This window comes from Amblyraja radiata, chromosome 4 (genome assembly GCF_010909765.2).
Source record: "Amblyraja radiata isolate CabotCenter1 chromosome 4, sAmbRad1.1.pri, whole genome shotgun sequence".
NCBI classification, from domain to species: domain Eukaryota; kingdom Metazoa; phylum Chordata; class Chondrichthyes; order Rajiformes; family Rajidae; genus Amblyraja; species Amblyraja radiata.
The window spans coordinates 84,815,886-84,839,061 of record NC_045959.1 but is presented as its reverse complement, the minus strand read 5'-3'; the positions used below and the strand labels follow the sequence as shown (position 1 = coordinate 84,839,061).

Genomic DNA, 23,176 nt, shown 5'->3' with positions numbered 1-23,176 from the left:
GATGCGCAGCAAAATATGAAAAGTTAAATGTTGCTTCCAATCTATATATTTTTATTATATTTAAGTTTCCTTTTCAATCCACACAAGTACATAATGTAAATTATGTTTCCCGGTCCAAATAAGTTTAAGCTAGTTTTGGATGTAGTCATTCTGCACTACTATGCAGCTGAAGTTATATATAAATTAGTGCAAAGAACTAGGGTGCACATGCCAATTTGTAATGCTAATGTATACTCGACAATGAGAATGAATCCCAATAAATGAGCCAATTCTACTAGTCTATGCTGCAATGATTTGCCGACGACTCTCTGCTGACCTCCACAGGACATTTTGACATTTTAATTAGTTAAATTAGCAGAAATGTCCAGGTTGTTCTATTTTTTGCAGCAAAGTACTGCTTTCATCCAGTTTCGATCTCAAAGATCCACAAGGAACTGCTTTCAATATCTTGTGAATCTGAACCTCCAAAACTCACTAATCTACCATATCACCCAGATTTCTCACTAATCTACGAAATTATTGCTATTTACGTACACATTTTATTATCACATACTTGGATTTCATGTGCCCCTTGTTGAACCTAACAGTTACTAAATGAATTTACTTCAATTTATTAATTTTGGATGAAATAGAGCCACTATCCATAAATATCACAGAAACATAGAAAATAGGTGCAGGACAAGGCCATTTGGCCTTTCGAGCCTGCACTGCCATTCACTATGATCATGGCTGATCATCCACAATCAGTTACCCATGCCTGCCTTCTCCTCATATCCCTTGATTCCGCTAACCACTAGAGCTCTAACTCTCTTTTAAATCCATCCAGTGAACTAGCCTCTACTGCCTTCTGTGGCAGAGAATTCCACAAATTCACAATTCTCTGGGTGAAAAAGTTTTTTCTCATCTCAGTTTTAAATGGCCTCCCATTTTTTCTTTACTGTGGCCCCTAGTTCTGGACTCCCTCAACATAGGTAACATTTTTCCTGCATCTAGCTTGTCCAGTCCTTTTATAATTTTCTATAAGATAACCTCTCATCCTTTTAAATTCCAGTGAATACAAGCCCAGTCTTTCCAATCTTTCCTCATATGACAGTCCCGCCATCTCGGGGATTAACCTCATGAACCTTTGCTGCACTGCCTCAATAGCAAGGATGTCTTTCCTCTAATTAGGAGACCAAAACTGCACACAATACTCCGGATGTGGTCTCACCAGAGCTCTGTACAACTACAGAAGGACCTTTTCACTCCCATACTAAAATCTTCTTGTTTTGAAAGCCATCATGCAATTAGGTTTCTTCACTGCCTGCTGTACCTGCATGTTTACTTTCAGTGACTGGTGTACAAGGACACCCAGGTCTCGTTGCACTTCCCTTTTTCCTAATCTGGCACCATTGAGATAATAAATCTGCCTCCTTGTTCTTGCTGCCAAAGTGGATAACCTCACATTTATCTACACTATACGGCAACTGCCATGCATTTGCCCACTCACTCAACCTGTCCAAGTCACCCTGCAATCTCCTCGCATCCTCTTCACAATTCACACTGCCACCCAGCTTTGTGTCATCTGCAAATTTGCTAGTGTTACTTTTAATCCCGTCATCTAAATCATTAATATATATTGTAAATAGTTGCGGCCCCAGCATGAGCCTTGCGGCACTCCACTCGCCACTTCCTGCCATTCTGACAGGGACATGTTTATTCTACTCTTTGTTTCCTCTATGACAACCAATTCTAAATCCATGTCAATATCCTACCCCAATACCATGTGCTCTAATTTTGCCCACTAATCTCCTGTGTGGAACCTTATCAAAGGCTTTCTCAAAGTCCAGATACACTATATCCACTGGCAACCACCCCATTTTACTTGTCACATCCTCAAAAAATTCCAGAAGATTAGTCAAGCAGGATTTCCCCTTCATAAATCCATGCTGACGGACCAATCCTTTTACTGCTATCTAAATGCACCGTTATTACTTTTTAATAATTGACTCCAGCATCTTCCCCACCACCGATGTCAGCTCTATAATTCCCTGTTTTCTCTCTCACGCCTTTTGTGAAAAGTGGGATAACATTAGCTACCCTCCAACCCTGAATCAGTTCAGAATCAGAATCAGTGAACATTGGAAAATGATCACCAATGCGTCCATGATTTCTAGAGCTACCTCCTTGAGTATACTGGGATGCAGACCATGAGGTCCTGGGGATTTATCAGCCTGCAGTCCCATCAGTCTACCCAATACTATTTCTTGTCTAATGCAAATTTCGTTCAGTTCCTCTGTCCTCTAGTACATCTGGAAGATTGGTTCTGTCTTCACTAAGGAAGACACAAACAAAGTACCTGTTCAACTCTTCATTATTTTTGATAAAATTAAAGACTAAGAAAAAAGATGCAAGAGCACAAAATTGCAGCAACTATAAAATAATGCAAGTAAAGGGATCTGGCTGCCCTCATGCCTGGAATACAGAGAACTAGCATCAAAATGCAGCAAAAATTAGGAAACCATATGGAATGTTGGCCTTCACTGCAAAGAGTAAACGTTTTGCTGCAACTTTGCAAGGGATTATTAGGACCACAGATAGAGCAACATGTACTGTTTTGGTCTCTTTACTGCAGCAAGAATTTACTCACAATGCATACAGGTCAGAGAAGGTCTACCTTACTGATTCTTGAGATGAAAGTTTTGCCGTACAAGGAAGCTTGAGCAGATTGGGCCCATATTCACTGAGGTTAGGAGAGCAAATTATGATCCTACAAAACTATGTGGGTCCGACAGGGATGATGAAAGGATACAAAAATCTGAAACTAAGGTGTTCAATTACAGAATAAGGAATCACACATTTAATCCAAGGATGAGGATGAATTTCTTCTCTTAGAAGTATGTGAATCCTTTGAAATTTCTATCCCAGAGAGTTGTGCAGGCTGATTCAATGTATACATTCACCAAACTGATCAGAATTTTTATCTATAAGGGAACTGAAAGTTACAGGGAACAGGAAATCAAGTTTTCTGATGAGCTACCACCTTATTTAATGGAGACGCAGACATGAAGGATTAGATAGCTCCAACTCCTATTTATTATTATTTTTTTTAAGATAAAGGTCAATAGACAATAGACAATAGGTGCAGGAGTAGGCCATTCGACCCTTCGAACCAGCACCGCCATTCAATATGATCATGGCTGATCATCCACAATCAGTACCCCGTTCCTGCCTTCTCCCCATTTCCCCTGACTCCGCTATCTTAAAGAGCTCCATCTAACTCTCTCTTGAAAGCATCCAGCGAATTGGCCTACACTGCCTTCTGAGGCAGAGAATTCTAGATTCATAACCCTCTGTATGATAAAGTTTTTCCTCATCTCCGTTCTTAATGGCTTAACTTTTATTAACTTAACTGTGGCCCCTGGTTCTGGACTCCCCCAACATCGGGAACATGTTTCCTGCCTTTAGCGTGTCCAAACCCTTAATAATCTTATATGTTTCAATAAGATTCCCTCTCATCCTTGTCACTGCAATCTCAGAAAAAAAAAGTAGTTTACTGACTGTATATCGTACAATGTAAATACAAGTTTACGAATGCCAATATACAACAAGTCTACAATTCAAATAATTCCAACAATTAATCGATTTTTCTATTGCTGCAATTCATTGTTGTTCCACTCTCTCCAGCAAAGAGTGCAAACAGTTAAAATTACTGGCTTTATGAAATCTGCCAAGATTCACCTAGAATATTTTTAGTCAGGTCTAGCACAAAATACCACCGTCTACCCAAGGTAAAGTAGTGGGTGTTACAAAACATATGACGGCCTATTTTAAATCCAACAAATATTGAATAGCCAAGATTGAATGTCTGCCAATTCCAGTGCTTAAGCCTGAACATCAAATGGAATTTTATGTTAATTGAAAAATGATTATAATTAAATTATTTTAAAAATACAATGGGAAACTATGAATAACAAACATCCTTCATTAAAATGAACAGAAAAACTTTAAAAAAGGAATATTAGAACTAACTGAAATTTTGCAAATAATTCAGCACCATTTTCAGACTTGTTCTTCCTTATAGACAGATGCTCAGCTGAAAAATCTTGCCAGATGTCTACTGGTAGATTTGGCAAGCTTGCAGCAAATCGTTTAGTCACTAAATGGTCAAAATGATATTCTCTCCTCATGACCATCTGCTCCATTGTAGGCCTCCGAGGATTATCTCGCATCTTTACCCTAGAACAACATCATCAATCAATATGTTAATGTTTGCAACAATGGAGAATTTACAATTCAGAATGTTAACAAACATGAATGAGGCAAGTAAAATCATTTTGTTTTTAAGTGTTAAACCTAATGAGAATTAAGGAATTAGAATGAATTTATGAAGGTAGTATATCGGACTGATGGATTCTAAAGTGTAAAACAAAGGGAGTTACTCTCAAAATCAAAATGAACATCTTCCTGTAAACAAAACATCTTCCTGTAAACAAAAAGATTTAGATTGGTATCATGACAAAAAATGAAACTACACTAAGCAGGAAACGTTTGGTCCCAGTCACACGGGAGGCCTGGTCCCCCAATGCAACCCATTCCCCAATGCAATGTTCCACCATGGTGTGGGAGAGGGGGTGGTGTGGAGGGGGGGGGGGGGGGAGGGGGTAGTGTGGGGGAGGGAGGTGGTGTGGGGGGAGGGAGGTGGTGTGGGGGAGGGGGGCGGTGTGGGGGAGGGGGTGGTGTGGGGGAGGGGGCGGTGTGGGGGATGGGGGGTGGTGTGGGGGAGGCGGTGGTGTGGGGGAGGCGGTGGTGTGGGGGAGGGGGGTGGTGTGGCGGGGATGGTGTGGTGGAGGGAGGTTGTGTGGGGGAGGGGTGGTGGTGTGGGGGAGCGGGGTTGGAGTGGGGGAGGAGGGTGCGTGTGAGGGAGGGGGGTGTGAGGGTGTGGGTGGGGTGCGGGGGGGAGGGGGTGGTGTGGTGTGGTGTGGGGGAGTAGGGGAAGGGGGGAGGAATGGGGAGGGGTAAAGGGGGGGAGGGGAGAAGGGGGAGGAGGGAGTGGGGGTGTGTGTGGAAGGGGAGGGACTCCCCTCAGAGGCCACCGACTGCGGCACCACACAGCACCTGTCTCCCGATACGGTAAGGTGGCGAAAAAATCCTAGCGATATACGGTAGCGTTTTTGCACAAATTTAATTACAACGTCGACCGGAAGTGGTCAAGATGAGAGTTTTAGTAATAGTATTGATAAAAGTATAATCAAACAAGACAAGAACCATAAATTCAATCCTATCCATTATTGCAATAAAGATGTTAAATTTCTTCACAGGTAAGGCAATTTAAAAATGTCTGTGGTCTGAACATTCAAACTAGTTGTTGCAGAATATTTGGGAGAAAATTGATATATGTGTCAGGATTCTTCAAGGCTGGAGTAGAGGGGAGATGGTTGCGGAAAGAAGGGAGGAAAAAGGGTTGGTTAAGAGCTGGCAAGCGATAAGTGGATCTAGGTAGGGAGGTAGACACAACATGTTGGAGTATCAGCGGCTCAGGGGGGTCTGGAGAAAAGGAATAGGTGACATTTTGGGTCGAGACCCTTCTTCAGACTAGGTAGGGAGAAATTGAATGGCAGATGAATAAGGTGGGGAAGAAAAGAATGGTGATAATCACAAAGGCTGGAGGTAACAAGGGCTTCAGATAAGGAAGGCGAGTGAAATGTAGAACCAAGGGAGGGATGGTAGGTGAATAACATTGGGAAAGGGGGAGGGATCTGGAGGTGGGTGATGAGTAGGATAAGGGGGGAAAGGAACTTGGTGACATGGAGGATAGGGCAAGAGGGAGTGGAAAATAAGGTGTGTATGAGAGAGAACCTGGATAGATTAGAAAGAGAGAGAAGGGATGGGGGGGGGGGGGGGGGGGGAGATTGCAATTGGAGAATTCACTGCTCATGTCATTGAATTGTACTTTACCCAATTGAAATACGAGGTGATGTTCCTCCAGTTTGAGTGTCTCCTCACTCTGACAATGAAGGTGGCTTAGATCACACAGAACGGGAATGGGAAAGAAAATAAATGTGGCTTGCAGCCAGGAGCTGTAGTTGGTCCTGCAGACAGAGCGCATGTGTTTGGTGAATCGTTTGCTGGTGAACGTTTGGTGTCAACAATGTGTGACAGCCTTTTCATTGCTATCCACAACTCCAATTATTGTGTCGTCAGCAAACTTACTAATTAGCCCATCTACATTTTCATCCAAATATATAAATCACAAACAGAGGTCCTAGCAATAATCTTTGTTGAACGCCATTGGTCAGACCTAAAAATGAATTGAATTTCCTTTATTGTCATTCAAACAAGTTTGAACAAAATTTCGTACCATGCAGTCATGACAGTAAAAAGCAACAAAACACACAATTAAACACTCTCCAGGCACCTCCTCACTGCGATGGAAGGCAAAAAGTCTTATCTCTTCCCTGCTTCTTCTCACGTGGTCAGGCAGTCAAACTGTTGCGATCGAGGCTCTCGATGTTGAAACCCCCGCGGGGCGATGGTAAATCCCGCGGCCGATTTTAAGCCGCGGAGGTCGATGAAAGGCCCCACGAACAGGCCGATTCAAACCCCGCAATTCAGGGCGGACGAAGATGCTGTTGCGGCAGCTCCCGAAAATCGGTCACCAACCAGGGACCTGCGAGCTCCTGATGTTACCATCCACAGGGCCCGCGGCCGAAGCCTCCGAAGCTCCGAAGTCGGGTCGCAGCCACAGTGCCACCACAGCCTCCGAAGTCAGCCAGCTCCGCGATAGTAAGTCCACAGGCTCTGCGACCGGAGCCCTCAAGGTCGATTCCAGTTGGAGGCCGCCAGCTCCACAATGTTAGGCCTCAACGCAAATGGAGATAAGACAAGGAAAAGGTCGCATCCCCGTTGAAGGAAGAGATTTAAAAAAAGTTTCCCCACCCTCCACATATACACAACTAAAAATAGACTAAAACATACATCTAACAAAACAAAAAGACAAAAAGAAGAAATACAGACGGACTGCAGGCGAGCCGCAGTTGCTTGGGCAGCACCGCCACTTCAGAATAATTATCCTCCACCACTCGCCGTGTTCTGTAGCCAAGCCAATTTTGACTCTAATCCATTAAATCTCCATAGATTCCAATCTGGATTAGTCGATCATGAAATAATTAAATTATTAAATTCTATGTGGACAATATCCACTGCCCGACATTCAATCAATCATCTTCCACATCTTCTTAATACACCCAGTCAAAAACTCTCCAGCACAAAGCCATGCTCACTTTCCCAAACAAGTCAATGCTTTGCCAGATGAGAGAAAATCCCCTTGAGAATCTTCTCCAATAATTTCCCTACCATTGATAAAAATGGCAGCGCCTTTAATTTCACGGTTTGTCCCTATTGCCTCTCTTAAACAGGGAATTATATTGGCTATCATTAAATCCTCTGGGTCCTTGCCTGTGACAAAAGACGATACAAAAATCTTCATTAAGATGCCAGCGATCTCTTCACTTGTGGCTTTCAATAACCCGAGGTAGATCCTATCAAGCCCTGGGGTCGTATACACCTTAATGCTCTTCAAGACAATCAAAACCACCACAATATCAACATTATCAAACTCATGGGATTGACATGTCGCATTGACATGGGACTGATCTCTCTATACTCCATGGACTTATTAATGAATTCTGATGGGAGGTATTCATTTAATACCTCACCAATTTCCTTTGGCTATATAAATAAATTCACTCCTTTGTTTGTGAGTGGCCCTGCCCTCTCCCTAGCTATCCATATTATTAATTATTAATAGGTATATAAAATGCCTTGGGATTCGTTTTAACCCCTCTTCAGGGAAATGTTATGTCCCAATTTTAGCCTTCCTGATTCCCTGTTTTAAGTTATTTCTAGCTTCCTTTATATTCCTTAAAAGACCTATCCGTTTACAGTTTTGTAATTGAATATCACTGTACCTTAATTGGCACACATGACAATAAAAGACCTTTGAACCTTTGCACGTTCTTACTTATTTTTACAACTAAATTTATAACTAAATCTCGTCAACCACGATTCCCAAACCTTGCCATCCTTGTCTTTCTTCCTTATTGCAACACGTTGGCACTGAATTCTGACCAGCTAATCTTTAAATGACTCCTACATATTAGATATGGACTTACCCAATAAAAGCTGCTTATAATCTACTCTTCCCAGCATCTGCCAAATATTGTTGTGATCACCTTTTCTCGCACCCCCCCTCCCCACCCCACCTCCTAAAGTCCACATCTGTTCCTGTGAATCAAATTGGCTATTGGGAGGCCTATAGTATCTCCCATGATAGGATTCCACTTTCTTATTCCTGAGTTCTCCCCATTCGACCTTAAGTTCAACCAATTCTCTGTAATTATTATTGAATATGAAAGGTAGATGTTAAACTCCTTTTTTTTATCGTCTAAGTATAAAACTCCACCCTATTTACATTGGCTGAAAAATTAATCTATTTTTCAAGTGTAATTGTCTTCAATTAGATAAAAGGCATAAATAGTGACTCGTTGACAAAATAATTGTCCTCACTATATGGCATAGATTAATGGATCTAGAGAGTTATGATAGAATTTCTTCCCAGGATTCTCTGAAGAATCCAACCTTATTACTGGAATAACCAGAATCACTCAATTATTTTCCATTTGGCAGTTAAGTTCATAAGTTGTAGGAGCAGAATTAGGCCATTCGGCCCATCAAGTCTACTCCGCCATTCAATCATGGCTGATCTATCTTTCCCTCTCAAACCCATTACCCTACCTTGTCCCCATAACCCTTGACACCCTTACCAGTCAAGAACCTATCAATCTCCACCCTAAAAATATCCAATGACTTGGTTTCCACAGACTTCTGTGCCAATGAATTTCGCAGATTCACCACCCTCTTACCAAAGAAATTCCTCCCCATCTTCTTTCTAAAGGTGCATCCTTTTATTCTGAGGCTATTGCCTCTGGTCCTAGACTCTCCCACGAGTGGAAACCTGCACTCCACATCCACTCTATCCAGGCCTTTCACTATTCGGTAAGTTTCAATGAGGCCCCCCTCATCCTATCCCAATCATCCTTGGGATAATTCTCGTAAACCTCCTCTGGACCCTCTCCAATGTCAGCACATCTTTCCTCAGATTTAGGGCCCAAAACTGTTCACAATACTCCAAATGCAGTCTGACCAGTGCGTTATAAAGCCTCAGCATTACATCCCTGTTTTTGTATTTGAGCCCTCTCTAAATAAATGCTAGCATTGCATTCGCTTTCCTTACTACTGATTCCACTTGCAAATCAACCTTTTGGGAATCATGCACCAGCACACCCAAGTCCCTTTGCACCTCTGAATTCTCTCACCATTTAGAAAATAGTCAACACTTTTATTCCTACTATTACTACCAAAATGCATTACTCCACACTTTGCTGTGCAATATTCCATCTGCCACTTCTCAGCTCACTTTCCCAACATGCCCCTCCACCTATCTTCTTATCCTGCCTACCCAAGTTAGCATTTATTCCAATGGTCTACATTGTCTGTACATACCTTTAGTAGTTACAATTCTTCAAAAGAAACAACAATGTGAAATTCATTGTTGAATGTCAGAGCTAAATGTGCATGAGAATTTTGACAGCTAATTATACCCAAACATCTAAGAGGCAAGTATGACAAATAGACTGTTTTTTGCGTTACTTCACCAAAGGCAAATCTTTTTGAGTTTACCTGTTACTTTCAGGACACATGCGAAGTTCCATGTGGCTGAAGGCATCCATTTTTCTACTCAAACGTGCTTTCAGGAATGAATGGAATATATAGGTTTCCAATACCTACAAAATGTAATAAAATGAAATGTAATAAAAAAGCAACTTAAACAATTGCTTTACATTTTTTGATCCATCACAAAATCAGAGATCAAAACCTATTTGAATAAGCACCATTGATTTAAAAGGCTGATGACAATTATCATCCAGATCCCCAAGCTCATCAATTCTGTTATTTAGGAAGGTTTTCACCACTCCCTCAAATTTGTACTTTCCAACATATCAAGGTAAAGATAAAGTATAAAATGAATAAAGAAGTTTTTTGATAAATCATGGCAGGAAAATTAGATTTATGTCCAAAAAAAATGGTGGAGTTGCAGTCAGTGAGAATGTCTGCCAAAGTATACCAGGGCTCGAAATTAACGGTTGCCCGGGTGCCATTGACCACTCAAAGCGCTGCCGGGCAACTAAACACCGAGTAATTTTGCCCGGCTTGGCAACCAGATACTGGTTTGTACCGAAGCTGGACACAAAAAACTGGAGTATATCCGCGGGTCAGGCAGCATCTCTGGACAAAAGGAACGCGATGTTTTGTGTTGGCGGTGATGGCTGTATTGCGTGGGAAAGATACTAGTTGCGGGGTGAGGAAGGGTCGCAGCGAATGACAGGCGCTGAACAGCGAGCGTCAGCGGCTTCATCTCCTCCTCCTCCCGCCCTGATAAGGGCCGCTGCTTGCAAATCTGCGCTTTCAATACAAACCCTCCCGCATGCCGAGGCTGGGAGGAGGGAGGGAGGGGGAGGCCTCGGCGTGCGGGAGGGTTTGTATTGAAAGCGCGGATTTGCAAGCAGCTGCCCTTATCAGGGCGGGCGGGGTGCGGGAGGAGGAGGAGATGAAGCCGCTGTCGCTCGCTGTTCAGCGCCCGTCATTCGCTCCGACACTTCTGAAGCAGCTGCACCAAACCTACTATAGCTATAGGATCTTTGAGCTGCACCGCTCTGCCCCGTTGGCTGGCGGAGGAGGGAGGCGGTGGCGAGGAGTTCCCAACGGCCAAGGCAGCGGGGCGATGTTGTCCGAGGATCGCTGACCCTCCTTCCTCCATACCTCGCCCCCCTTCTCTCTCTCTCTTTCTCTTGTACGCCCCCCCCCCACCTTATCCTGGGACCCCTCCTCTACATCCAGCACTGATCCCCATTCCCGCCTCTATTCAGTCCTCACTGACATCCCCTGTGCTCCCCTCCCCATCTCCCCCCCCTCCCCAATCTATTCATCCTGTGCTGATCACCCTATCCACCTCGCATTGATTCTCCTGCCACCCCCACCCCCATCCATCCTGCATTGGTTCCCCAATTCACCCTGTACTTACCCCTTTCCCATCCATCCTGCACTTCTCCTCCATCCATCCTGTACTGATCCCCCATCCATCCTGTACTAATCCACGAATTCATCCCGTACTGACCCACCCTCCATTTACCCTGCACCTTCCCCTCATTCATCCTGTAGTGATCCCCCATTCATTCTGCACAGACCCTCCAATCCACACTGTACTGACCCCCCCCTCCCCCATTCATCCTGCGCTGATCTCCCCCCCCCCCCCATCCATCCTGTACTGATCCTCCCATTCAAGAAGAATGGGTGGAACAGTCTGAAGAAGGGTCTCGACCCGAAACATTGCCTATTTCCTTTGCTCCATAGATGCTGCCTCACCCGCTATGTTTCTCCAGCACTTTTGTCTACCCCATCCATCCCGTACTGAACCCCCCCATTCAACATCACTGACATCCCCCGTGCTCTCCCCTCACAATTTTACCTACTCCAACCAACAGGTACTAATTCACCTGCCTCAATCCATTCATTCTGCACTGACTGCCTTCTAAACCCCCTCCCCCCCTGCCATCTATCCACCCCGCATTGATTCACACACACCCCCCTCCCCCCCTGCCATCTATCCACCCCGCACTGATTCACACACACCCCCCTCCCTGACCCTATTGTCCTGGAAATGTCTTCAGATGGAACATTGACTATGTTTGATAACGGAATGCAATAAAATATGTTTTAATTCCCAATGTTATTATGTTTTAATCCATAAAGATGGATTAATTAAATTGTGAACACGTGAAACATTAAAACCGCAGTGTTCGATTGTCACTGCTACCGTTGACACGTTATTACAGAATTCATCTTAACGGCAAATCAATGCTCTTAATATGGAATATCAGTTATTTAATGAGCAACATTCACAACTATACGTACGCATATATGTTACCATGGTCCAGGATTTATTGACACAGGTTGATCATACCCTGAATAATTCAACCACATTTTTGTTTGGAAGTGGAAAGAACTAATAGAAATTGCATTAATTGCAATGTGTAGAAAGAGTTGAGATACTGCCTTATAATTTTGCTGCGTGTCATTGTGGGATATATCATGTCTTGATTGGTGAATGTTTAGTTTGTGACTTTATTTGAAGCAGAAATAATATGTGAATGTTTCATTGAGTATAATTCCGACTGGTAACTACGCACTTCGTCCGAGCACATTATCGCACGCGTCATGCAAGCCATCTTAAATGACCACCTAAACTGTCATTTGGCAACCTAAAAAGCTGCCACGATTGCCCGGCTGGCAACAGGGGAAAAAAGTTAAGCGAGAGCCCTGTATACAGCAAGATAATTAACTACAGAAATGGACGGTAAATGTTCTTGGTTAACGTGTACTCTTACCAGTTCCCTGTACAATTTTCAGGCTGAAAATTTGTAACACTGATACTTCAGAAATAACAACAGAGAAATAACGAGAAAAATTAAATGAGAACAGATAAAATAAATTGATGGTTCAAAATAAGTATTTCATTATTTTAACAGTTAAATTATGATAAACGTAAATCGCAATATAGCAAATCACCAGGGATCCTAATCTACTAAACACATTTCGTGTTTTTCAGGTTTATCTTATAAATATTTTAGAAACCTAATCTTGTCACCCAAGAAAAAGCAGATTTGTTTAATATACGAGTCAAGGAAACAGGCAAAATTAAATTAGAGCAGATGGCTGTCGAAGAAAGCAGAATAAATATGAATAATTTAGTTCTAGAAATCTACAATACCAGCATAAAACATTCATAATTCATCGGTGTAATTTTTACACTGTGCACATTCTTACTTTTTTGTAAAAAGGCTGGTCAGAAACTGTTCTGGTCTTCAAAAATTCTTCACTGTTAAAGACACGATATTCATAATTTAAATAGTCTGATACATCCCTGCAATAAAATAGATTTTGTCAATTCAATTCAATTCAATCCGGATAAACTTACGAGAGTGCACTTGGAAACCCCCTCTCTCCCAAAAATGTGGCCCCTAAGCCAGGTGAGGTGGCCGATCTCAACCTCATCAGGACTTCCGTGCCAATCAATTGGTTAAAATTTGCCCCCTGCAGCCAGAGCCAATATATACATTCCCATATCTGACTTTGGAGGCCAATATCTCGCCCTCCACCCCTCACCAACCCGAGGCCATGACATCTGTTGGTCCGGCAAAATGGATAATCCCGAAAGGCCCTGGAATCAAGGGTGCGATGAAATCGCTAGTGGACCTGCATTAGAAACAAGAGAGATACAACCGAAACAGGCCCTTTGGCCCACTTAGTCCATATCAACCACTAAACACTTATTTTTACACTAAACCCACCATAAACCCTTTTATTCGCCCCACATTGGCATAAATTTCACCCCTATAGTCTACCACATATCTACATGTTTTAGCTTTAGTTTTAGAGATACAGCGCAGAAACAGGCCCTTCGGCCACTGGGTGCGCGCCGACCAGCAATCCCCATATATTAACACTATGCTACACACTAGGGACATTTTTTACATTTGCCAAGCCAATTTACCTACAAAACTATACGTCTTTGGAGTGTGGGAGGAAACCAAACATCTTGGAGAAAACCAATGCAGGTCACGGGGAGAACGTACAAACTCCGTACCGACAGCAGGGACTCCGGCGCTGCAAGGTAGCAACTTTACCGCTGCGCCACCGTGCCTCCCTTGAAATTGTATTTAATCATTAGCTGTTATCTTTGTATCTGAAGGATATGAAGACTCAACGTACATAGAGTTCAGGCAGATTTATCCACCAGGTCTCACCTGGATGTTTGCTTGTGCTGAACTAAGGCCTAATACATTTACAGCTCCAGACATAGTGTGACTCTCAAAGTCACGACTGCCTGTGTACATCTCACATCATTCAGTCAAACCACAGCAAAAAAATAACACATTGGGCAAGTTGGGCACACAAGTAATGGTATTAATGGTATAAACAACATATTAACATTCAAATGATTTGAAACTGGTAAATCCAAAAAAGCAACTGAGTTGATGGAAGCCACACCCCATTGTAATTTCTGGGCTAGAGACTTTACATTTAATTTTTAAAGGTTATAAATGAATGTTCATTAATCAAAGCCGATAAAGAATAAAACACGCTAAGTTGCCATTCACACCTGAACATGTTAACAACCAGCACCAAGAATAACTCCTGAATCGTCAAGTTTAGATTCTGCTGCCAATTCCTTCTGCGCATTCGTAAATTTGAAATATCTGAGGAGGATCCTAAGTGGGATAATTCCAGATCATAATGTAATTGTAGACTTTCAATCCTGGAAAAGAAAAATAATTTTTTCACTAAAGTAAATTTATTTTCTAGCAGAAGAATCGTTTAGTAAGGTCTCCTTTAAAAAGGATGCATTCTTCAGATATAAACTCAGTTTGACAAGATTAAATTATGCAAAATATATTTAAGGGTTAGTAATTTCAAGAAGTTATGCAAATAACTTTTCTCACTCAACTCAAATATTCATGACAATGAACAAAGTTAAAATAATAGTTTAAGCTCTAAGAAAATTGCAACCTATTAAAAAAAAAATTAAAATAGGTTTAATGTTCATTGTTGAAGTGAGGATTAAACAAGCAACTTTGCCCTTTGAAGTGCAATAGATGTAACACTTGTCATGTCACATTTCTCCTTCCCACCATCCAGAGATCCAAACATTCTTTCTAGGTGAAGCAGCAGTTGATTTGCACTACTTCTAACCTAGTCTACTGCTCTGTTGAACCTCATTCAGTCTACAGATGTGACCTTGAATTTACCACTGGCGGTCGCTTTAATTCTCCATCCCACCCCAACTCTGATTTATCAATCTTGGGCCTCCTGAACAATGAGGCTGAACACAAGGTTGAAAACAAAAACACCTCATCTTCACTTCTTGACGCCTCTTGGTGATCTGATCGCTTCGCCCAACAATTACGCACAGTTCGCAATAACCAACCTGATCTCCCGGTGGCTCAGCACTTCAACTCCCCCTCCCATTCTGAATCCGACCTTTCTGTCCTGGGCCTCCTCCATGGCCAGAGTGAGTCCCACCATAAATTGGAGGAGCAGTGCCTCATATTTCACTTGGGCAGTCTACACCCCAGCGGTATGAACATTGACGTCTCCAATTTCAGGTAGTCCTTGCTTTCTCCCTCTTTCCCCTCCCCTTCCCAGCTCTCCCACAGCCCACTGCCTCTGCCTCTTCCTTTCTTCTTCCTGCCCCCCCCCCCACCCCCACATCAGTCTGAAGAAGGGTCTCAACCCGAAATGTCACCTATTCCTTCACTCCATAGATGCTGCCTCACCCGCTGAGTTTCTCCAGCATTTTTATCTACTTTCATCTTCCCTCAGGGCACTTAGCATCCTTCTGGTCATGACATTGAATTCAATACCTTCAGGTAACTTTACTTATTTCTATATCAGTCATCTATCTGTGAGATTAGCTCAGGTTTATCTTTTTTCCTATGGTAGTGGTGGATGTGCCTAGCATGAACTGCTGGGCATGTCTTCCTGCTCAGCATTTAGCAATTCCTATAGTCTTTTGTCTATGTTCTCGCTCTCTAACTGCTTACATTCACCCTTGTTTACACCTTATCTGTGTGATCACTCGGGTTTTACTCTATTAAAGACATCCCCTCCCTGCGGATTAGCAAGCTTCTTTTGTCTCCCTCCCAATTTTGATGAAGAATCTTTGACTTGAAATGTTAACTATTTCTCCTCCCACAGATGCTGCCTGACCTGCTCACAATTTCCAGGTTTTTCTATTTTGATTATCGTCATAGAAATCATGTTTTAGGAGAAATGAATAATTATGCAAAAAAAATCTTAAAGGGACTAAATCGATGTGAAACAACATGTTCTACTACATAAAAAGAATGCTGTAATAATAACTTTAAATTCTATGCATATATTTGTAGCTGGGATAAGCGTTTTCCCTTTAAAGTGCAGGTGATACAACACATGCCACACCATCTTTTCCCTTCCCCCCCAACCTCTGACTCAAACAAGTCTTTCCAGGTGAAGTAGTGGTTCACTTGTGCTTCTTCTAATCTAGTATGCATTTGGTATTCACAAACACAGATTAGATGAGCGCTTTGTGGAACATGTGCATTCAGTCTGTAGAGGTGACCCTAAGTTTCCCATTGTACAGGTACGAGATTCAAGAGACATTTATTGTCACATGCACCAATTGGTACAATGAAATTTGGGGTCACCATACAGCCATACGAATAAAAAAGAACACAGAACACGATAGTCTTTAACATAAACATCGCCACACAGCGGAATCAAACTGTGAGGGAAGGCACCAAAGTTCAGTCATCCTCCTCTTTGTTGTTCACCCGTGGTCGGGGCCTCCCGAGCTCTCCGCAGTCGCCGCTACGGGTGGCCTGATGTTCAGGCCCTCTCGCCGGGATGATGGAACTCCGACGTCGGAACGGAAGAACACCCTCAACGGCTTGGACTTACGAATCAGCCACTTCTTACCAGAGACCGCGGCTCCCGAAGTCCACAGGCCGAGCTGGGCAGAGATTCACACTGACGGCCCTCGGCAAAGAATCCCAGGCTCCGCAATGTTGAAGTCAGCGGCGCCCGCAGCTGGGAGCTCCGCAACCACAGCTCCACGATGTTGAAGCAACAGGCCCAACACCGGTGCTTCCACTGATCTACACAAACGGCAATCCCAGGTAAGGCATCGCCCGCTCCTCGATGAATCCAGTGCTGCGCCGCTGCTGCAGCTCTGATCCGGTCTTCGGCAGGAAAAGCCACGCCAATCCAATCGGTAGGCCGCGAGGGGGAGGGTGGGGGGGAGGGGGGCGAAGACGCGACTCGGAGAATAGTCATGTCCTCGCCAGGAAGTTTCCCCCTTACCCTACCCACCTCCCCCCACATTAAAATACTAAGAAACTCCAACACATACTTTTTAAACAGACTAAAAATAAAAAAAAGATGGAAAAACAGACAGACTGTAGGAAGAGGCTGCCATCATGCGGCGCCCCTAGTGGCCATCATGTAGCGCCACTACAGCACCGTGAATTATTTTTTAATGGACCTACTGAATTTGTATTACTAAAATAACCTGCAAATCTCAAATACCCTACCACATATTGTAGCAATGTTACAAAATGTTGAGATTTTAAAAATCAAGTCTGCAATTTATCCCATCGGATAAAGCATAAAAAGAAGTTTAATTTGACACCTAATTCACTTTCATATCTTCAGTATTAAAAAAATTATGGCCATTTTCATACTCGGAAATTAGCACCTTGTTCCCTATTGCTTTTCCATTGACTGAACTTAAAAGCTGTGATCGAGGACAGTCAAAAGCCCATAACTTTCTTAAAAATTAAGAGAACTGAAAAAAAATATCAGTTATTGTAGATTGAAGCATTCTGAAACAAATATAAAACATCTTACTTGGATGCCCTTAAAATAAAGCATATAATTAGTTAATTACCTAATTGTAGTCAATTACAAAATTGACCGTTGTGACGGAAATAGTAATAAACACCCAGACTGCCTTGAAAATTCAAAAATGTGATATTCTCAAGATCAGAACTTTAATATTATTGTATTATATGCTGTAAGTCTGTAACAGATAGGTAAATAAATTACAATTTCTAGCAATAGACCAAGTCTTTATGGAGAAGATCAGTTGCCAGCTGGTACATTGGCATATCATAATCAGTAGCATCATCATACTCCTCAGATTGTAACCAATAAGCAACTCTGTACACCTTATTTTTCCTCAACATTTCAATTTTGGCATTGTAAGCTACAAGATTTTGCTCTTCAAACCACGCATGACATGCCTTTCTGCCCACTACTTTCCCATTAAGAATGTCCTGTAGATTCCATTTCTTAAGATTTAAAAAAAAAATAGCTTAAGTATCCAAATAACAAACTAATCCCATTCACACAAGAATTCACAATATAACATGATTTTTAAATCTCACTGTCATTAATTCATATGCCAGATGGAAGGAATTTGATGTTTAATTCCCATAAATTAATCTAGAAACATCCACTCAATATAATTTTTTATTTATTTTTGCACAATACATGGGACTAAAACGGATATTTAGTATAAAAATATTGACTATGGATAGACAATAACACAAAATATAGACGATTTAGATGTTCTTATGACATGATTGTCCAAAAAAAAGAGCATTTAAATCATCTTGCGAGTGGGCTTTTCTGGAACGTGATCGATTGGAACGTTGCATTTGCGGTGAATTTGAACCCCATATCAGCAGGAAAAACACTGCCGGTTCGTATGGGGCCCAAATCACATTTTTGCAACGTAAAATTTGATTAAAGCCATCCCAAGAAGCAAGTATATATGTAAAATAGACGACTTACCCCGTGTTTTGTCCTGTTCTTGAGATCCGTCACGTTGTAGGCGTTAGAAGTAGCTTTTTATTTTAATCCAGCGATTAAATTGTCCAGCGATTAAAAAAAAAAACATATCGAGAACGGAAGTCCGGTCGATTTTTCATCAGCAGCTAGCAAACCGAGGAAGTCCGCCTCCGACAGGCAGGAGAAAACGGCATTTTAACCCCCCCCCCCCAAAGGCGCCAAAGTCGCACACGGCCAGTGGCAGAACTGCAGCACCGCTGAAGGTAAGTTTTGTAACATCGCTACATATTGTCTCATAAAAACTAATATTTCATAAAATTCTAAAGCATTCTAAATTTTGCCCAATTTACTGAAACATTCTCGGTGAAAAGTTGTTCAAGTAACCATATCTGTATTTACCTTTGTGCAAAACATTCTGCAGCTTGTGAAGGCATTTCAGGTATATCTGGCTCAGTAGCTGCCAAGTTTGAAAATGTAATTGTCCCTTCATCAATGTTCACCAATATTAAGTCTTCAATTTCCTATTTAATTAATAGCAAATAAACAAGGTTACATTCAGGCATAATACGTAATGTAAAAACAGCCCAAATGATACTGGTCCAAACCCAATGTCTGGAGACATTGTCCACACTTTGCCTTGCTTATAATCTACGCAGAGTCCAGCGACGAAACGTTGCCTTAGGTGCAGCGCTATTTGTGGTTAAGTTCAAATTGTCACAGAATTATTGCCATTTAATTGGCTAAAAAACAGTTAGTATCAAAACTACTGCCTTTTGCCAGAGACCGAGCTTAATTTGCTGAAATTATATTTAAACATTTTCCATATTTCAATAATTAATCCAATTTACTCCCGTTTGATTTTTTTTTGTAAATTAGAGACCAGTTTGTTGGGAACAGGAGAAAGATTTTAATTTCAGTGACGATGAAGACATCTCAGTGCACTGCAATCTCATTTTATGCTTTATTGCTTGGTAGGCCCATTTCAGTGGATAATGAAAACTATCCCAAATGATTAATGACCAAATTCCAACACTAATTTCTTTTATTAGTTTTAAATGAACTACTTTTCAAACTACTGCACCTCACTTGAGCAGCACTCCCTTCTATTTCCCTGCCCAGAGCAACAAGGTCAGGTACACTTGATCTATTAATATACTGGCTTGATCCTCTATCCTGCATTTGCCCTTGATTGCAACTGCCAGGCTTTATTTAGCAATTCATCGTAGATTGCCTTTCTCCTGCCAGTGGCAGACATCCATCACAGCCATCCATTCAGGACACCATTTCCAGAACATATCAAGCAGACTTCAAAAGAAATTCATGTGTCACTAATCTGGGTATGTAATAAACGTAATTACAAACTGGTCATTGCATACTCAGCAACAAAGGAATAGGCAAGTTATGCATTGATGATGCTGTTGATAGCACTGTTGAGATAAACATTACATCGAGAATCAGGGAGCGCAAGCAAAAATTCCACACCACTCATTCCTGGGAGATAAATAATGGCTTCTATTTAGGTTTCTGAGTGGAAGTTCTTAGTAGATGCCTGAATTAAAGCTAAAGACAACAAATCACATGTGCAGGATTAAATCAGAAATAAATGAGCAAAACATGCTGTCAATCACGATTCCTGTGAGTTTCTTATTTCGTGCCTATTAGGAATAATGGAGGAAATGTCAGCAGTTAATTAATGTGCCATTAATTCGTTTTAGAGATGATTACTACTTACAGACTTAACTTCTTTAAAGTAATCAATGTGGCAACCCATGAGAAAAGCTGTTGGAGCCATCAAAAAATCCAGCATTTCTTTGGACAGGATAGGAACATAGGTGTGTTGCCACTGAAGTGGGTGTAGGTAAAGAATAAAACATTCTGCAACAAGTGTCAGCAAAGCCCAATCAGCTGAAAGAAAGACTATCCTCTGTTCCATTAAAATACATGTCAGGATCTATGGAGTAAAAAGAAAGTTTGAGACATTGTAGGAACAAGGAAACTTTACTAAGGAAAGATACAAAATGCTGGAGTGACTCAGCAGGTCAGACAGCATCCCTGGAGAACATGGACAGGCAACGTATTTGGTCTAAACCCAAAATGTTGCCGTCCATGTTCTCCAGGGATGCTGCTTGACCTGCTGAGTTACTCCAGCATCTAATTTTGAGATATTATGCACTTTCAGCATTTATCATCCACTGTATTTAATTTGGCTTAAAAATTATTTATTTATATCAAAAGAGTTAATAGAGTTATTGACAAAAAATATGCTGGTCATGTTCTATGCTTTGTTTTTTATAGATTACATGTTTTGTTGGATGAGGTACATTTGAAGAAAGCTCTCTGCTTAGCTGAAGGATCTGAGAACCGTGTAGCCTTGAAATGCAATACTATCATCTTTTTTTAAAAGCATTAAATCATGCACACAGTATTTCAAACAGATACCATCATGCTCAAAATTTCCTTACATTAAACCTCCCCCCCCACTTAATTACCCCCCCCCTGAACTTGCGAGTTCAGTCTGAAGAAGGGTCTCAACCCGAAACTTCGCCCATTCCTTCTCTCCAATTTTGTGAATGATCCACGACAACATAAATAGTGACATAGTGAAAGATTAATCTTTATTCCATAAATAATCCAGAACATTTAAACTGCCAGTCATTCATATCCAGCTCGGCGTGGCTTCTGAGAGCTGCTTGACCTTGTTAGTGTAATACCGTATAGTACCGTAATATCATGTAATGGGTGGCTTGCATATATGTGTAAGAAGCAAAGCATATATAGAGTGGTTAGTGGAGTATAAATTGTGAAACACCAGTATCAGGTGTGTGTATTTCTTATTTTACTTGTACATGCTTGTGCATATATGAGCACATAAAACAAAACGGGTCATGCACAGTTCAAGTATAGCCGGTGAACTTTCCAATCAGCGGGTTCGGCTTGCAGACATGACCTGCACGTGTACGGTAGTACTCCTCGTGCGCCTCATCCTTCCGAGGAAGCAAGCCCCTTATCGGGTGAACGTGGAGGAGAAGACACCGGTGGAGATGGGGGCACCGGGGTAGGCAGGAATGACGCTGGCACCGGTAGAGGAATCACTGGAGCGGCATTCGTGGAGCGTGAGGGAAGACCGGCAGGCTGGTCAGGGTAAGAACGGGAAGGTGCCGGTTCATTAACTGGGAGGAGGTGTTGGCGGGTGCGTCGATAGATGCCGCTGTCAACACTGACCAGGTATGAGTGTGGCTCCGCGGTTGACCCCAGAATGACTCCGAGGCGGTCAAAGTCTCTGAGCGACCGTAAGCGGACAACCTGTCCCTTGTTGAGCAGTTGAAGCGGAGAGCTGGTTTTATCATAATATCTCCTTTGTATGTCGCGACGGTGTTGGAGCTGGGATTGGATCGCCTACGGCTCGCGAACTTGTGGTTCTAGCAGTTGCTTGGTCATAGGCAGGGTGGAGCGCGTTCGCCGTGACATGAGTCGTTTGACCGAAGATCCCAGGAGAGGGTCGCGGACAATGTTTCATAGGTTAAGTAGGTCGAGATAGACATCAGAGCCCGCCTTGTGTGAGCGTTCCATAAGTTCTTTTGAACATCTTACCGTGCGCTCAGCCAGGCCGTTGGACTGCGGGTACTCGGGGCTACTGGTGGTGTGGTGAAAATCCCAACGTTTCGCGAAATCCTTGAAGAGCTGACTGGAGAATTGAGTTCCATTGTCTGAAAGTAGCTTGAGGGGTGCTCCATGGACAGAAAAGTGGTGAGTGAGTTTTTGAATGACCATGGCTGAGGTCGAGCTACTGAGCAGGTCGATTTCGAACCATCCTGAGTAGGAATCGACTAGAACCACGTATTGTTTGCCGTGTCACTCAAAGATGTCGGCTGCTTCTGTGGACCAGGGTAAGTCCGGTGTGGGGTGCGGGAGAAGTGGTTGTTTCTGTTGGTGCGGGGTCAGGCTGTTGCAAATCAGGCAGGCAGCAACTTTCTCGAGAATGTAGTCAGCCATGTCAGGCCAGAAAAGCATACCTTTTACATGTTGCAGGGTTATTTCTGCAGCAGGATGGCCCCAATGGACAATAGCAAAGTACTTGTTGTAAAGAGACGTCGAGATAACTGCCTTATGCCAGCGGCAGGTCGTGCTGTTTGTCTGGCCAGCCGCTGCGGATGAAAGTGGCAAGTGATATAGCGTTTCATCTGCAGCTGTTTATGCCACTAGGCTGTCTAAGCCCGCGGATGGAGGCAGGGAACCATCATAACCGTATACCCCTCGTGATCATTATCAGACAGGTGTTTTTCGCAGGTTGGGCGAGGTGCCCGTGAAAGGGTGCCAGCTTAGTGCATGTCCTTACCGTGTTTGTAGGTTAATCTGATGTCATACTTCTGTAGTTCCATCATCATGCGTTGTAAGCGTGCTGGTGCCGTGTGGATTGGTTTACTGAGGATACTGACTAGGGACTGGTGGTCGGTTTTCAACCGTGATCGGGTTGCAAAAGTCCTTGAATTTCTTACAGGCAGAAATTACCGCGAGTAACGCCTTCTCGATTTGAGCGGAGCGCTGTTCAGTGTCGGTCATGGTACGGGAGGCATAGGCAACTGGTCTGGGACGTCTTGTAGGCAAGCAGCACCCAGTCCATACTGGGAGGCATCACAGGTGAGGGTGACGGGTAACCCGGCAGCGAAGTATGTGAGGGTTGGGGAAC

General features: G+C 42.7%; 1 protein-coding gene across 8 annotated transcripts in view; it reads right to left on the bottom strand.

Moving 5' to 3' along the window:
* The window catches only part of dennd3 (DENN domain containing 3), a 108,162-nt gene that overhangs the window by 34,569 nt on the left and 50,417 nt on the right, over positions 1 to 23,176 (bottom strand). For all 8 annotated transcript variants that reach the window (XR_004411781.1, XM_033019920.1, XM_033019921.1 and 5 more), the window contains 6 exons: positions 20,222 to 20,440; positions 18,889 to 19,010; positions 14,261 to 14,416; positions 12,925 to 13,021; positions 9,721 to 9,824; positions 4,037 to 4,218 (listed from right to left, as the gene is read on the bottom strand). Coding sequence is in view for 7 of the 8 variants with exons in the window: in XM_033019920.1 (XP_032875811.1) it covers positions 4,037 to 4,218; positions 9,721 to 9,824; positions 12,925 to 13,021; positions 14,261 to 14,416; positions 18,889 to 19,010; positions 20,222 to 20,440 (880 nt within the window). In the remaining variant the exon portion in view is untranslated. The remainder of the gene's footprint in view (positions 1 to 4,036; positions 4,219 to 9,720; positions 9,825 to 12,924; positions 13,022 to 14,260; positions 14,417 to 18,888; positions 19,011 to 20,221; positions 20,441 to 23,176) is intronic.